A 16,263-nucleotide genomic window follows, 5' to 3' on the forward strand; every position below is an offset into this window, starting at 1 on the left:
TGTTTAAAAACCGGCTGGGTCAGCCCTGATCTGGGAGAAGCTGAGAGGTGGTTTGTGGGCCCCAGGGTTGGGGGTGGGGGAGGGGAGAGGGGGGCGGGACAACAGCTGTTACTCAGAAATGGGCACCGCTGCCAGGGCACACCAGTCGCGGCTTTATTCATGACAAAGAGATCCCAGTTCAGCCAGGGAGTTCCTCAATGAGAATTCTTGGAGCAGGTGGCAGGGGGCCTCCCCAAAGCCGCTCCAACTCCCCAGTGAGGGCTGCCACCTCCTCGGCGGCCACAGCGTGGGCTCGGTGGGCCCTGGCACAGTCTAGAGCCAGGGGCGTGAGGGCCACCTCATTTTCATTGGTCCAAGCCAGCAGGAACTGGCACTTCTTCCGCGCCCGATAGAGGCGATCTCGCTCTTCGGTAGCCACAGCTTGCCTCCGGGCCCGGCCCAGGGTCCGCGCCAGGTGCCCCAGTGCCGCCAGCGTGTAGCCTTTCTGGTTGGCCGGGCCCTCGCCCATCAGGATGCGGGCGGCCTCGCGCATGGCGCCCCGTGTGCCCAGGGGCCCAGGAGGATGCTCGCCGGCTTCGAGCACCCGGGCTGCGGCCTGCAGGGCTTCCTCGGCCGAGGCGAAGACCTGCTGCGCACCCAGGGCGCCGGAAACGCCGAGCAGCGTGGCACAGAAGTCGGAGAGCAGGGCGTCGTCGCCGCCGCCGTGATACAAGGCAAGAGCGTGTGCGTAGGCGAACAGCACGTTGGGCAGCTGGAAGCGCACGAGCGGCGAGGCCGGGCCACGGCTCAGGCTGGCCAGCGTGGGGATCCGGGTGGGCACGGTGGGCGCGCAGGCCTCGGGGGCGTCTCCGAGAAATGGCTCGGCGGCGGCCTCCTTCACGGGTTCCGGTGGCGCCCTCGCGGGGGTGGGCTTCGGCCCCACGGGGTCACCGCCCGCAGCATCGCCCACCTCCTCCAGGAGCCGCGGCCCGGCCCCGCGTCCCCACCACCACGGCCGCCATGGGGGCAGCAGCCGCCCGGCCTCGCCCCGGCTCAGCAGCCGCTCGAAGGCCGCCTTCTCGGCCGGGGCCAGGAGCTCCCAGAGCCCCGAGAGGCCGCCGGGCGCCGGGCCAGGCCTGAGGCCTGCGTCCTCCGGGTCGTCCTCGGTCTCGCGTTGCTCACGCAGCCGCCGCAGGGCGCTGGCCAGGCGGCTGGGCGAGGCGCTGCGGCCGCGGAGCTCCCCCAGCACCTGGTCCCGGTAGAAGTCTTCGGCGCAGGTGCCGTGCGCCCGGTAGCAGCGCAGCGAGCAGTAGGGCACATTACAGCGAGGGCAGGTGTAGCGCGCTGGTTGGGCCTCCCCCGCCGGGCAAAAACCGCACGGCCCGGCCGGCTCCATGGCAACCGGCGCCCGGTGCCACTGGCGAACACGCGCAGGCGGCGCGGGGCGACTTCCGGCGCTAAGCGGTTGCTTCCGCCTCCAAGGGAGGCCAACGGGGCGTAGCCAAAGCTCCCGAGGACTCTCGGCAACTTCCGCCCACACTCGGGAGCCAAACCCCACCTCTCGGTCAAGTAGGGCTCGGGCAGGCGCAGGAGAGGGTTCCTGACGCACCAGCCCGGCCTGAGCGGTGGGGAGGGAGCGCAAGCGCGCTCGGCGGGAGCTCCGCTGGTACCAGCTCGCCCCCTAGTGGCTCCCTTTTTGGCACCAGAAAGCGCGGTGGCGGAAATTCATCCTCGGCGAGGCACCTACTCTAGGCGGCTAATTGCCCCAGGCCCTCGGGGGATGAGATGCGGGATGAGATGCGTCCCAGCGCTGGGAGGGTAGCCATTCTAACTAGGGGACACAGACAAAGCGGAATAGAAAAAGAATGAAGATAGATTACTTGGCCTACAATGTGTGTGTGTGTGTGTGTGTGTTGGAGGCGTTTCCCCTCTGGAGAAGAAAGCAGTTTTTAAGACTGAACTTACTTGATTCCCCCTCCTAATCTGTGGTTTATCCAACTTTTAAGGGCAGAATCCACAGCAGGTTCCAAAATCGCATTGAGGGGCAGAGATGTGGTCCCTGTCCTAAAGGAGCTTATTTGTGGTAGAGTGGGCGTGATAACCCACACAAACCGTGGCAAGTGTCCTGAAGACCATCCATGGCACCCATCAAGGTGAGCTCTGGTTCTTCAGCCCCTCACCCCCATCTAGTCCCAGCCTCAGTAAGTTGTATTTATCTCAGTGTGGGTCGCTTCGTTCCCTACCAAGATCTGGATGGATTTGAGGCCCTTTGAGTCTGCTCTTTCTCTCCATCCCCACGACCACTGGTCTAAGCTACCGGTCCCTTAACTGGTTTCTGTTCTTGCCAGCTGTCCGGAAAAATCAGGCAGAGAAAGTACTGGATCACAAGTCAGATCACATCAGGCACTTGCTTAAAACCTTTCCCTGTACTCGGGCGACGTTCCACTGGCACTTGGACTCAAACCCAAACTCCTGCATGTTAACAATACCACATAGCTTTGCACACTGTTCTGGCTGGAACTCTGGTCATCTCACTTGGCAGGTTGCTTCAGGTGTCACACATCCCATCTTCAGAGCCCTTCCCTAGGATGTTATGTCTGCCCACCACCCCCTGCCCCTCTTTCATTACAACACCCTGCTGACTTTCTTTGAGGCTCTAGCACTTGAAACTAACTAGCTTCTGCACTTAGCCCAGGAGAATCCAAACTCCTAGAAGGGAGGGGACGTCTTTTTTCTAGAAAGATTACTGGAGATAAAAATAGCCAATATACTTGCACACTTTCTATCTGGCAAGTACTGATCTCAGTCTTTCACATCCTTTATTAGTCTCCACAGCAACTCCGATGATGACAGAGATTAAATAAGTAGTTTGTCAGAAAATAAATGCAACGAGGATTAAAACTCAAGGCAGTCCAAGTCTAGATCCCGAGGTCTTTACCTCATGTTATACTGTATTCCAAGAACAAGCAGATTGAAAAACCTTATCAAAACAAGTGGGTACCCACATAGCTAAGGGACCTTGAAATGAATCCCAGAGAATTCCGCTTCTGGGAACACAGAAACAACCCACCTGACCTGTGATTAGGTGAGCAAAGTTACACAATGCCAAAGTAATCAGGCAATGCTTTCTGTACAAGCCGCTTTTGGGCAACAAACAGGCCCATCAGACGACCCAGCTCAAAATATCCATACGTCTTGGCTGACCAGTGGGCTACTTGCAGCCAGGCACAGGTACCAAAAAAAGAACATTCCATACATTCCCCTACCTCCTCACCTTATCCCAGCCCTCCCTCCCTTGCACTGTGTTCAATAAACTTCTATCTCCTTTGTTCTGCCTGGGGTGAATTCTTTACACTGCTTTGCCCAAGTCACTGGCCTCCACCCAATCGGGTCACCCCACCTTTCTAAAGTGGGGACAGGCCCGACCCTTGCCAAGGACTCCACTAAGGCCATACATGGCTGGTCCCATCTCCAAGGGAAGGTCAGAATGGCCCTCCTGATAGATCTACTATTCAAACCCCTCTCCTTTACCACGGCCTCCATAATCCTCCCACGATTCTTGCCACCTTCTGTTTAAAGAACAACAACAAAAAAGGACTCGGGAGAATTACCGAGTTATTTTCACGGCAAGCCTTTTCTTGTAGTTTATCACTTTTTGCCCATGCCAGCCCAAGGGTCCCTGCCTCTTCCAACTAGACGGTGCCAAGAAGCTAATGAACACACCACCGACCCTGGGAGCCACGTATCCTCCCGCAGCCCTGCAAGTGAAGGTGAAACTATGAGATGTCTGGACTAAGTGGCTTTATTGGGGAATGCCGGGATCACGACAGACTTAAGAGTTGGCATTGGGGCCCTTCTTCTTCCCAAAGGTGGGCACAACGTTGACAAAGCGCCGGTTGTACTGCATCCGCCGCTTGGCACGACCTGTCTTCTTCTTCTTCTTCTCCTGCTTGGCCACCTGGGCAAAGGAAGGAACGATCAGACCCTGGTTGACCTCTTCCATGCCTTCCCTCAGCGTAACTCCAGGAAGAAGGCAGACAAGAGGAAAGGCCAAAGGTCTTGGCTTAACTTTGATAGAAGGAAAACAAAACAAAACAAATTCCGAACACCACCACCAATACTCTCACCTACCTTAGGAGTCTGACCTCTTACTTTCCCAGCACGGGCCAGGGAACCATGGACTTTACCTGCGATGGTAAAGGACAGCCAACAGTCAGGGGAGCAACAAGGCCCCACCCAGCAGAATCCTCTCTCTCAATTCAAGCCTTTATAGGCTCTAATAAATGACTGAAAAGAGAACTAGGCTCTGGCTCAGTCTCCCACGGACCTCTCAGGAGTTCCTTCTAAGGGAGGTAAACAAGAACCACCCTGGATTGAGGACAACGAACTCCACAGCCCACACTCGTTATGAGCTTACAAACAGTTCAAAGGACAATCCTCCCCAACTCACCTCCAAGCATGCGGCCGGCTACTTCCAGGGTGGTCAGAGCCTCCACTCCACACTGACCCAGGGTAGCCTCATCTTCTAGGGGCGTGCCCGCCAGGAGCACGACTTGATCTTCCGGAGCGATGCCCTCCAGAGAGGCTACATGAGCCTACCGGGAAAAAGAAGATTCGTCAGCGTTCCCGTGGGAGGGGAGATCGGAAAAAAAAAGAAAAAAAAAAAAAAAAGAGGATGAAGCCCAGGAAGCACCAAGCAGCCTTACCTTGATCTGGGCGACCGTCTCCTGGCCGGTCACCTCGAGGGTGTGTAGCTCCTGGGCGCGGACAAAGAGCTGCATGTCGGCGACTGAAGAAAGAAAGGCTTGTATGAGAAACAATGCTCTAGAGGGGTCGGGGGATGGGTGGTGGGCCGGGGCCGATCGCTCTGGGATTTAGGTGGTCGCGGGATCTCACGTGGGTAAGGCCGGGCCTTTCAGGGAGATCGGGTGGGGAACAGAACTTGGCCCTCAGAACAGCCCCTCTGCCTCTACTTTTCCCGTGCCCTCTGATCTCGCGGCCAACCTACTGTTAAGCTCCCCAGATCCAGCGGGGACCCAAATCTTACCTGAACTACGGCCACCGCAGCCGCAACCACGAAGATGGAGTCGAGAAAGAGGAAGGAGGAAGGGCGCGCACGTCCTCACCGCCTGCTGCGTGCTACGTCACTGCTGAGCGACCGCGAAGGTCTCTGGTTTTTGTACGGCCCACCGCAGTCCTAGCTCCGCCTCTTTACGCTTTGCGCAGGCGTTCTTTCGGTCCGGGGCGGTGCGCTCCCGAAGGGGCGGAACCAGGCCGGTTGCGCGCGCAGAAGGCCAGCGTACGGGAGCGGTGCAAGATGGCAGCGTCCTTGTTCCGAGCTTCGCTGAGGGGCGGGAGAACCGGCGTCCAGCCGGGCTGCGGGCTACGGTGGCTGGTGAGGGCGCTGAGCCTGGAGGTGGGGGAAGAGGGCTGCGTGTGAGTCTGGTTGTTACTCCTGTAACCCTGGAGCTCACATACAAGGTTGAGAGGCAAGGTGCAGGGCTGACGACGCGCCCCTGTGTGTGGGGCTTGGATCCTGATTGGTGGACAGCTCGGGTTGGTCAGAACTGGGAGAGGCTACACATCAACGCTTGCTGCCTAATTTTAAAAAGGGATAGCCGTTTCACAGGGTAGGGGTCGGCCCCAGATCTTTGGCGACACTTAGGGAACCTGGGGTTCATGATATACAGGCCACTTCATTCTGCTTGTAACCCCGGGGCCCATCAGGACTCCAGGATTATCTGTTGGAGGATGGAGAGACAGCGGAGAGTTACCTTAGGTAGACTGTTTATTAATGTCTTAATTTTTCCTAGGTGGAAAAAGGGGGTAATAAAATACCTTACTGTGTCATTGTAGGAATTAACTCAAAACAATACCCATAATACATTTAGTCCAATGCCTGGCGGTGTTTATATGAGGCCAAAACGTTCCAGGTAAGCGAGGGTCACGTCAGATGATTGTGAGTGGCATCATCAAGATTGCTGAAAGTGCCTCATCCAGAACTAGAATATTTCAGCAGGATGTTTAGAGGAAACTTTAAAATACTGAAAAATGCTGTATTGGCCAGACTGACAGTGATTTGGCTTTGGGTTTTGAGTCCCACAGAAATCCCGAGAGAGGCAGATGCTTCAGGGTGCCTGAACTTCTTTCCCAGTCCTGCCTCTACCCTGGCAAACTGAAGTCTGATGCTTTCCTACCTCCAGTCTTTTATTTATCCCAGTCTCTGCACCTGTAGTGTTTCTACCTACTGAAGTTCTGCCTCTCCTGTGGTGGGTGGGTGTATGGTGGCCGGGCCAGTAGAGCAACGGTTGTTTGCTTTTGATTTTGGCCGCAGAGCCAGACCCAGGGGCCTCCTGATTACCCCAGCTTTGTGGAGTCTGTGGATGAATACCAGTTTGTGGAGCGCCTGTTACCCCCTACTCGCATCCCGAAGCCCCCAAAGCATGAACATTATCCCACTCCTAGTGGCTGGCAGCCACCCAGAGGTGAGCTGGGTGATGGGGATGGCTTGGAAGCTACAGGGAACCCCCCCCCCCCAGTGGTGTACTTCCCCAGCTGAGGCTCTGGATTCCCCAGTGGTTCAGGATTTGTGTTGAGGGCACTCAGGGCCCAGCACCTATCTCATGTTCAAGGAGGGGCCTGGGAATGCAGCCCTGTTTTACTAGTACCCATCCATCAACGCTGTTGGGATGAGGTCTTCCCATTCAGGAATAGTGAAGCAAAGAGAGAAGACCCAAGAGCTGGGACCTCCATGCCCTGACTCCAGTAGGCCTCGCACCATAATTGAGAACATAGCTTGGGAGTTGGGTGGTGCTGGGTTCGAATTTGGCTCTGTTATTCATTGCCAGCGTGATCATTAGTCACTCGGTTTCTCAAAATGGAGATAATCTGCTCAGTACATAGAGCACTGAGCACAGAGCCCAGCATGCGGTAGGTAGGTGTTCAGTGCTTGTAAATCCCCATTTCTTTGTGCCAGAGATTCTTTGTGCCAGGGGAGAGGTGCAAAGATTGGCCCCAGATGAGGATCCAGGGAGGCATGGCCCTAACTTCGTTTCTTCTTGAGCACCTTCTGGTGCCAGGCCCTGTGTTGGGCCTGCGAGATTACCAGGGTGAACAATCTGGCCCTGGCTCTAAACTTAGGGAAAGAGCGGGTCTTCTGATCTGAAATCTAGAGGTGGCTTTGCCATTGGGTGCACTGACTCTGTGTAGACTGTGAGGGGAAGGGTGTTGGCATAAAGCCTGGGGAGATTTGACTTCTCACTGTTCCGGTCACAGACCCCCCACCTAACCTGCCCTACTTTGTGAGGCGCTCTCGTATGCACAATATCCCTGTCTACAAGGACATCACACATGGCAACCGCCAGATGACTGTGATCCGAAAGGTGGAGGGGGACATCTGGGTAAGCAAGGGGATGGGTTAGGGCCTGATTCTGACCTTTTCAGGGCTGAAGGATGGGGAGTCTACTAGAGGGGATGGTCTGACCGGGCTTGTTTCGTCCTCTCTCCACCTAGGCCCTGCAGAAGGATGTGGAAGATTTTCTGAGTCCACTGCTCGGGAAGACACCAGTCACCCAGATCAATGAGGTGACAGGTACCCTGCGGGTCAAGGGCTACTTTGACCAGCAGCTCAAAGCCTGGCTCCTGGAAAAGGGCTTCTGAGGCCCACCTGAGCAGCCTGCCTGACAGCGTTCCCCACAGCTAGAGTCTGGGGTGGGGGCGGGCCAGGAGGGAGATGGCTGTAGGACCAACCAGGACAGCAGGTATAAATGGCAGGGCTGAGAGCGTCGACGGGTTAAATGAGGGCTGAGGGCTTCAGAGCAGGCCTTGCTCACATTAAGGGGGAACGGGACCCTCTACACAGGGGCCAGCACTGGGGGCGGGCTGTCTGACATTGGACCCTACCTTCGTTGGAGCTCACTGGGCTCAGCTCTTTAAATTCTGAAGGTTGCTGACTGCCCCTCTGGGGGAATAGCCCAATCCAGTTCAGGGCAGGGTGGCACAGGGCAAACGCACTGAGCACCTGCCTTCCTTGGCCCTCAGACCCTCACTACCACAAATACCCTTAAGCCCTTGCTCCAGGCCAGACCCGGCTTGGTGGAGGCTACGGAGGACACAGGGAACTCAGGCGTGGGTCCTAGAGGTCTTCATTTCCCAGCGCGGTCCTGGGCATAGGCATAAAGCACCCACGTCAGCCCCTTGGCTTGTTCTTTTCACCCTTGGAGAAGGCGGCCCAGTGGCCTTTGCTCCATTCTAGGCCAGAGTTGGGCGTGACTAGGTTTCTAGCTCCAGGAAGCTAAGTGGTTAGCTTTAGCTGGTCTGTCCACGAGGGGGTGCTTGGGAGATTCTAGCGGTCCAGCGCAGAGCAAGCCATTCTTGCCAGCTTCCTGACCTGGTGTCAGGGGTGGTCAGGGCCTTTGCGGGAAAAAAGATGCTGGCCTTCTGCCCCTGTCATCATTCCCATCCCACTCTGGGCCCGTGGGCCTTCACACTTGCTCCGTCCTTGGGAGTTCTAAAAGCTTAACTCTCTGGGGCTTGGTTTCTTCGTCTGGAAAATGGAGATACTGTTGTAATGGTTTAATGTCTAAAGAAACCGTCACCCCCCCCCCCCCGGGATTCTCCAGTCTACAGCCTGAGCAAGAAGACCACTCCCGGCACACTGACCCCATGACACTAGCTCCACCGGTCATTAATGCAAGTCTTTATTTGGCGGTATATACAATTTGAGCTATTAAAATGTGTACAATATTTACAAATTAAATAATCATCTGAAACGGTCTCCAGCAACTCTTGTAACACAAAACCAAGGGAGAAAGAGACAAGGGCAGGCAGGCCTCGGCTCCTGTGGTCCCTACCTGGCCCAGTGCCTTTTCTAAACTGGAAAGACCAGGAGTCTGACGCTCCTGCTCCTCTTTCCTAGGGTCAAGCATTCAAGTTCAAAGACAAAATTTAAGCCAAGAGACAACGGCAAGGAAGTAATTCCAATTCTTCTCAACTCAAGAAAAGTTCTGTTAAGTTGAGAAGTGGCCTTCCACAGATTCTGGGGCTTGCAGTGGTTCAGGGGCAGACACACGAGCCCTCAGCCTGGAGTGAGGCTGGGCAGTGGTTGCTGGGTGAGACCAGGAAGTCTCACTTTAGACAAACTGCAGGGAGAGGGGCGTGGACACCTCAGTGCTGCCCACCTGCTCGGCACTCCTTTCCCAGAGCTGTGCGGTTGCCACTAAGACGCGGAAACACCACAGGGCGTAAGTGACACAGTCACCGTCACAAAGAGCTTCTAGGGAGTTTGGGGTAAGAAAAGGGAAATCAGTACCAATCTTGGTGGGTGGCCCAGGAAGCAAGTTCCTGGCCTGCCTCCAGCTCCTAAAGTTCACACGTGGGATTGGGGAGCTAATACTGTTCAGCACTGAAGCGACTTCACACACACACGCACACAAGTGGGCTTAGAAGGGCTGCCCCTTCTCCCAGAGGGGGGTAGAGGGCTTCTCAGAGACTGCCTTTCTGCCTTCACGGCCCCAGCAGAAAAGGGTGACAGGTTGGAAAGAAAGGCTGGGACTGACCCGAGATCCCCGTGGCTGCCGGGGACTGAAAGGGCTGGAGTCAACTGGGGCCTCAGGCTTCTTTCCACTCGGCCTAGGGGATGCCACCTCCTTTGTCTCAGAGCTGGGGGTTCTTACTCCCTGGTGCACACAGAGGGAGCTGGCACTTGGTGGCAGGACACGTTACAGCGAGGGCTGCTCAAGAGAGTGGAGGCAGGAGTAGGACTGGGGTCGTGTCAGTGGGCAACAGGGGACTCCAACTTCTGCAGGCGGCGGCGGCGGAGCTCTGCGGCGTCAGGCTCCCCGTCCTCAGGCAGCTCCTCCGTGCCCACGGACTCGGGAGCTAGGGACAGAGTTCGGAAGTGGAACCCAGAGAACTTCCCTCCCCACCCCCACCCCCTCCCCACGCTCGCCCAGACTACCTGGAGGCTTGTCAGGTTCAGGGGCCGGTGGGGAGTCTCCTGGGGATGGGGTGGTGGCCTCCGAGCTGGGGACGCTGGTGGGGGTGGCAGCAGTGACGACTCCAGGGGTCTCCTCAGTGGGGCTGACTGAGGCGGCAGGCCGAGGGGGCCTAGGAGAGAAAGACGAGGGAGGTGAGGCCCGGACACGTTGGCATGATTGAGAAGATTCTGCCCTTGGTGAGCCTGGCAGGGTGGAGCCCGCACCTCTGCAGCCTCAGTCTGCAACAGACGCGAGCGTGTGTGAGTTCTCGGGATTTCATACTACAGACTAAACTACGTGCGGGCAAGAATCGTTGGCCTGTTCGCTGGTAAACGGCGGTCTCTAGCGGGGCGCCAGGCTCCTCCCAGAGTTCCCACCTAAGATTTTCCCCTGAAGAAAACCGTATTCAGGTTGCTCAGACTCAAACTCCCCTCCAAGCCTGTGCTCTGTGTGCCAGACTCTGTGTGTGTGACCCGTGAATAGGAGCTAGGACCCTTCTATTCAATTAAAGTGACAGTGGTCACGAAGCAAATGAGTGGTGGGCACCATAACTTACACTTAGGCCAGGCTGGTTCTGGGTGACTTTTTGGGGGCGGGGGGAGGGGAAGAGCAGACGGAGGGCGAACGGGATTCGAAGTGGCCTCGGTGCTGACCGCAGCAAGCCCAATGCAGGGCTCGAACTCACGAACTGTGAGATCGTGACTTGAGCTGAAGTCAGACGCCTGACCGAGGCACCCAGGTGCCCTTGGGTGACTTACGCGCGGTCTCAGATCAGGGGCAGTGTTTCCCGGACACAGTCACCACACGTGAGAAAGGTATATGTGATGAACTAAAGCGCTGACGATTATGAGTGAACTGACTACAGAAAAATATACAGGAGCAGGATTCGAAGTCAACTCTCTGCTAATAATAAACACCAGCCCTCCCGAGACCCAGGCAGGCCCCCTGGAGCGAGAGAACAGAGGCATCGAGAAACCCAGAGATCCTGCTGCGCCTACACACAGGTGACGTGAACCAACAGGCATCACAGGGTGGCCGAAGAGAAAGGCCCGGGACCGGGGCCGGGGGCCTCACTGGCAGCTCCAGGCTGCCGCCATGCGCGCCGGCCCCCGTGCAGACGTACCCCAGGGAGGCCAGCACGGTGAGGTACTGGTTGATCTGCAGCATGGCGGCGTCCAGCAGGGTGTGGATGTTGCGCAGGCTCTGCAGCCGAGCCTCCAGGTGTTGCCGCTCGTGGCCCTCCAGAGCCCGCAGCTCCTCCGGAGTCAGCCCAGCAAAGCCCGCGGGGGGCACGGGCATCGGGGGGAAGGCTGGAGGGAGGCAGAGAGGCTCAGCCGGGGCGGCCTGGGCCTGATGCCCAGATCCCTCCAGATCAACCCCGAGGGCGGCTCGGTTTACCAAAGGGTGGAGGCAGTGGCATGCCCATCCAGGGTGGAGGGAAGGGGAAGCCCGGAGCAGGGCTGGCCTCGGGGGCGGGGGCAGAGCCAGGTGCCGAGGCAGAGGCGGAGGAGGCGGCGGCAGCTGTGGTCGTGGCTGCTCCGCTAGGCCGAGAAAGGGCTGGTACAGAGCGAGAACAGGAAGTTGGTGAGAGCTGAGGCCTCGGCTCTCCATTCCTCCCGCCCCCTGGCTGTCGCCGTAGCCAAAAGACTCACCTGCACTAGTGGGTGGAGGGGCCACAGCCTCTCCTGAGCTGGGGGGAGGCGGGACGGGTGGAAAGGGGCCCATGGGGGGCCACAGCGGGAACATGCCTGGAGGAAAGGGAGGCAGGAGGCCCTGGGGGACTGCAGAGAGAGGACGAGGCAGTGAAGAAAGGTCCGGAGTGAGATAGCTCCGAATCTCCGAATCACGTGTGAGAGACTGGTTGTTAGGAACTCTGTCCCTGCTCCCATGGGCCTCTCTGAGCTCAGCACTGATGACACGTGACTTCAGTCCACGGAGGTCTCTTTCTATGACCCCCTCCCCTATCCAGACAGCTTCTGGAGGATTCACCTCCGTGTTTCCCCTACCCAGCTCCGGGCAAGTACTCAACAGTGTGTTGGACGGCCAAATGAGGGGGCCACTCACAGTTAGGGGGCTGGGGCAGGAGTGGTGGGGGATGAGGAGCAGGTGGCGGCCCCTGATCCGCAGGTTCAGGGGGCGGTGGTGACTGGGTCGGCAGTGATGCCCGAAGGACGTCCATACGGCAGGTAGGGCAGGTCTGCTGCCGCTGGAACCAGGAGCGCAGGCAGCTGGGGGTCAAGAACAGGCGACGGTCGGCAAGTCCCCAGGAGCCTGCCTTCCAGAGCCCATCCCCTGCAGTCAGGCTCCCCGGGCCCCTCCCACCTGGTATGGAAAATGTGGTTGCAGGGCAGTCTCTTGGCGCCAGTCACCATCTCTTCTCGGCAGATGATGCAGACGTTGTCCGTTGCCTGGAGCTCCTCCGGGGTGGCATCTGGATACCTAGTGAGGACGGGCCAAGGGTATGTCCAGACCGGAAGTGGAGACAGAGGAACCTGGGGCGGAGCTAGGGAGAGCAGCTGGACCGACCCACTTACAGCGTGTTCATGTTGCGGATGGCTCGGCGAGACATGATGGCGTCTGTCACGGCCTTCTTGAACTGCCTGAAAGGAGAGTTGCAGTGAAAGTTGGGTGAGGGAGAAGAATCAGGTGTGGGGCAGGGGCAGGACGGGCTGGGCTGGGCTGGGCTGGGCTTACCTCATGGCCAGGTACATAGGCCGAATGGCAAAGAGAGGGAAGGTGTGCACCTTGATCATGATAGTCATGAAAGCCATGTACAGCAAAACCTTGATGAAGCCTGGGGGGCAAGGGGAGGTGCAGAGAGCAGCAGTCACAGGGCCTGGGAGGCAGGGCTGGGGACGCTGGTCCAGGTCAGGGGAGGCCCAGGCTCTTCTCACCTGTAAACAGCTCCGTGTAGAGCATGTACACGGCCTTATTGTCCCAGGGGTTCTCGCTCTGGAGGTCCACGGAGTGCAGTACGTACTTGATGAAGATGGTCAGCACCATAGTCATCAGGATAGCATACTGGAGGGAGGAGGGGGCGCGGGGACCTAAGCACACGACACCTCCTTGCTCTGGTCACCCTCTGCCACACCCAGGCCGCTACAGCAGAGTGCAACGACGCAAGTGTGGTACCGGACACAGCTGGGGTCTTCCGAGTGCCTGCACTCACTAGCTGGTTTGACTTCTAGCGGCTCACCAGACCTCTCGGAACGTCAGACACTTTGCTCGTCTGCCAAGTGACGGCATTAAATGTTCCTTAGTGACTACGTTGCTTTGCCGATTAAAAGACGCAGCCGGTGCTCAGCACGGGGTCTAGCGTACAGTGAGCTGCTATCGCTGAACACCCCTCCCCGGCTGTCCATCGAGCTAAGTGCTTCCGTCCCGACGACAGCCAGCTCCTCTGGCGTCGCCTTCCAGGAGGCCTTCCCTGAGCGCCGGGTCAGGGCTCCCCCAACACACACGCCTCTTTCTGTGCCTCCCCCGCTCTCCTAGGCGTGAGAGCGCACGAGGCGGGAGCGGAGACTGACGGCTGCTCCTTGGTGGCCTGCACGGGCCTGGCCACAGAACAGGTGCCCAGGGAGGGGCTGTTGGGTTATTCGAGGCACACTCGGGGCCACCTCAGGCTCGTCCTCCCCACCTCCCGAGCCAGTGTTACCTCAAAGCCAAACACCAGCTGCACAGAGGCCCCACGGGTCAGGATGCTGTGATAGGCATGGCTGACGAAGAGGAAGTCCAGGATACCCAGGAGGAACATAAGGGCTGTGGGGACCCCCCCCAAATAGGGGGTTGGTGGGGTCAGCCCAGGGACTGACAGCCACTTCCCGCTTTAAGACACCTCCCACCCTCAAGCCCTAGCCATCTAGTCAGGTGGCTTGACCCCGGCCCCCTGGGAGCTCCAGTTTTGCCTAGGAGGGTTTTAGAGCAGCCCAAGTTCCAGGTGAGGAGGCAAAGAACTGAGGGGCTGGACAGTTAAAAAGCCCTGGGGTGGAACAGGGCAGAGATGATGCAAATTAACTTCCCAAATTATCTTTCCTGTACAGCTGCGGGCCGAGGGGGAAGCCTGCGCTCTACGGCACGGGTCCGCAGTTCATGACTTATCACATTCCAATCCTCCACAGAGCCTCTTACTCCCTCCAGCTCCCTCCTCTCCCTTCCCATGGATCTCACTCACAGACGATGCGGCAGTGAAAGAGCCAGGAGATATTGGGGCTGCGTTCCATCTGAGGCAGAGCAGAAAGGGGGCCTGTCGGGAAGGCTGGGGCTCACCCCCCACCCCCCCACCCAGCCTTCACTTCACAAGCCCACCTACCAAGCCACTCCCTGCCTCCCATCTGCTTTGAGAACCCCCGACCCAACTCACAAAGTCCACACGGTCCTCAGCCAGCCAGTGGAAACACTTGAGGAAGAGAAGGAGAGTGAAGAGTGCAACAAAGCGGGGGCTGAAGTCGTCCCGAAAGACAGTGAAGGCCAGACAAGTCTCAGTGACGGCATACCAGGAACGTTCCAGAAGGTGCTGGGGATTGGGCAGAGAAGGACGAGGAATTCAAGACATTCTGCTTGCCCAGCTCCCTGGCCCTCACTTTGGGGAGTCGTGAACATCTTACCTCCATCTCTGCTGCCCTCAGCTGTCCAAAGAACACCTTGCCCATCACTTTGCCCAAGAGAAAGACAAGGACAAAGGCCTGGATGTAGAGGACCTAGGAGTGAGAAGAGGCTATGGTTTGAGGTCACTTTCTGCTCTGCTATGTCTGGGGCTCATGATTCCGGAACCTCCCTATGTCCCCGTCCCAATTCGTTCAAAGTTAGGCGGCTGGTGGCAGCTTCACGCCTCGCACGCTTACCTGACCCCCAGCTCCGCCCCTGTCTCAAGCAGACTCCTCCTTCCCTCCCAGGGAGCTCCTCCCACCCTGAGCCCTGAACTCACTGCCATGCTGGGGCTGGACTTGGTCAGGTACACCACGGTGGGGTAGAACTGGTGCTTGAGGTAGTAGGCATGAGCCACGACGGCCCCGGTCAGCGCCAGGCTGGCCGCCATCATCACTGCGGTGCGGAACATCGCTCCGGCCTGGAGACCTGCGTGGGGACAGGGCAGGAATAACCTGCGTGTTGCGCACACTGCGCAAACCCTGAACAGTGCCCAGCGCGCGATGTCACTAAACACCAGGGAGAGACCCCCCCCCACCTCACCTCTCCCACACAATCATGACGTCAAATATAGCAAACGGCCCCCCCCCCCCCGCGCCCCCTCATTTTACGAACAAGAAAATGGAGGCTCAAAAGGGTTAAGCGATCAGACTGACGCAAGGCCTGGAGCCTGGGTCAGTTTTGTTTCAAATCTAGGGCTCTTTCCACGCCGCCTGCCAAGCCACCGCCTCCAGGGAGGAACGGGGAAAGGCAAACGTGTTGCAGGAAGGAGAACTGCTACCACGGGCTCTACCGTGAAGGTGATGGAGAGGATGCAAACGCAGAAATCTCCAGAAGCGGTTACGTGCCGCCTGGACTCGGAGAAGCCAGGCGCTGGGGGGCGCAGCCGGGCAGGCGACAGCGCCGGTGACAGCTCGGCCGGGGTGCGCAACCCCGCCGCGCGCCCCGCGGGAGCGGGCGGGATACGTCAGCCTGGAACCCTGGCGTCCCCCACCCGCCGGGGCAATGTCCACTCGGGGCACCGGAGAAACGGCCGACTGGAGGGATGCAGCGGCGGCACGGAGAGGGACCCGGGTCGCCCCCGCACCTGTAAGCTCCGGGAGCTGCGAACGTCGCAGGTGGGGCCCAGCCTCCGGAGAGCGGCCGCACGGGAGCCTGAGGTCTACCGCCAGCTGACAAGCCGCAAGCGGGGCTGAGGGGGGCGCGCCGACCCCGGAGACCGCAAGGGGAGGGCCCAGGTCCCGACTCCAACCACAACCCGGGCCCCACCCCGGCCGACTCACCAGGAGCCCAGCGCCGCGAGCCCGCTCAATCCCCGCGACTGCGGAGGCGGCCCCGGTTAACAACACTCCCCACCCCCTGCGAGCCGGAACTTCGGGGGAGAGACACCTCACTTCCGGCGGGGCGCGACGTGGATCGTACCAAGTGCACCCTTCCTTTGGCCGCCCCGCGCACCGTCCGTGGTGCCGGGAGCGGTAGTCCCGCCACTGTATCTAGGCTTCGTGCCCACGGCCGGAGCGAAAGACGCGAGAGGTGGTCGGAGCGGAATAGGACAACCCGGGAGATAGTTGGAGTCCCCCCATCTATCAGTCAAAGATGGTATCGCCTCCGCCGCTGAGTGTACTCAACCTAGCGGAGGGCTCAGGCTCTCAAAGAGGCTGGA

At 58.6% G+C, this 16,263-nt stretch overlaps 4 protein-coding genes across 9 annotated transcripts; 1 reads left to right on the forward strand and 3 right to left on the reverse strand.

Moving 5' to 3' along the window:
* Positions 1–129: 129 nt before the first annotated feature.
* Positions 130–1,458, reverse strand: ZNHIT2 (zinc finger HIT-type containing 2). The gene has a single exon (XM_023240045.2). It carries the CDS (start codon positions 1,373–1,375, stop codon positions 179–181), a length of 1,197 nt encoding a protein of 398 aa, XP_023095813.2. The 5' UTR covers positions 1,376–1,458; the 3' UTR covers positions 130–178.
* Positions 1,459–3,765: 2,307 nt separating this feature from the next.
* FAU (FAU ubiquitin like and ribosomal protein S30 fusion) lies at positions 3,766–5,169 on the reverse strand. Its single transcript, XM_003993586.6, has 5 exons — positions 5,027–5,169; positions 4,686–4,768; positions 4,430–4,574; positions 4,111–4,166; positions 3,766–3,937 (listed from the first exon to the last, which is right to left on the reverse strand). Exons 2-5 carry the CDS (start codon positions 4,758–4,760, stop codon positions 3,812–3,814), a joined length of 402 nt encoding a protein of 133 aa, XP_003993635.1. The 5' UTR covers positions 4,761–4,768; positions 5,027–5,169; the 3' UTR covers positions 3,766–3,811.
* Positions 5,170–5,216: 47 nt separating this feature from the next.
* Positions 5,217–8,754, forward strand: MRPL49 (mitochondrial ribosomal protein L49). 2 transcript variants are annotated; one of them, XM_003993587.6, is made up of 4 exons: positions 5,217–5,374; positions 6,314–6,464; positions 7,255–7,379; positions 7,492–8,754. In XM_003993587.6, the coding sequence occupies exons 1-4, from the start codon at positions 5,297–5,299 to the stop codon at positions 7,636–7,638; spliced, it is 501 nt and encodes a 166-aa protein (XP_003993636.1). In that variant the 5' UTR covers positions 5,217–5,296; the 3' UTR covers positions 7,639–8,754. The 2 variants fall into 2 exon arrangements, with proteins under 2 accessions (XP_003993636.1, XP_023095814.1); XM_023240046.2 differs by having other exon boundaries at positions 5,228–5,395.
* Positions 8,663–16,151, reverse strand: SYVN1 (synoviolin 1). 5 transcript variants are annotated; one of them, XM_045039534.1, is made up of 16 exons: positions 16,023–16,151; positions 14,881–15,029; positions 14,561–14,653; positions 14,317–14,469; positions 14,128–14,176; positions 13,612–13,715; positions 12,851–12,977; positions 12,651–12,750; positions 12,491–12,556; positions 12,279–12,395; positions 12,021–12,184; positions 11,609–11,737; positions 11,355–11,513; positions 11,080–11,266; positions 9,938–10,086; positions 8,663–9,858 (listed from the first exon to the last, which is right to left on the reverse strand). In XM_045039534.1, the coding sequence occupies exons 2-16, from the start codon at positions 15,010–15,012 to the stop codon at positions 9,752–9,754; spliced, it is 1,836 nt and encodes a 611-aa protein (XP_044895469.1). In that variant the 5' UTR covers positions 15,013–15,029; positions 16,023–16,151; the 3' UTR covers positions 8,663–9,751. The 5 variants fall into 5 exon arrangements, with proteins under 5 accessions (XP_044895469.1, XP_003993637.1, XP_006937559.1 ...); XM_003993588.5 differs by lacking the exon at positions 16,023–16,151 and adding an exon at positions 15,884–16,020; XM_006937497.5 differs by lacking the exon at positions 16,023–16,151 and adding an exon at positions 15,688–15,841.
* Positions 16,152–16,263: the final 112 nt, after the last annotated feature.

This window comes from Felis catus, chromosome D1, assembly GCF_018350175.1.
Source record: "Felis catus isolate Fca126 chromosome D1, F.catus_Fca126_mat1.0, whole genome shotgun sequence".
Lineage (NCBI taxonomy): Eukaryota > Metazoa > Chordata > Mammalia > Carnivora > Felidae > Felis > Felis catus.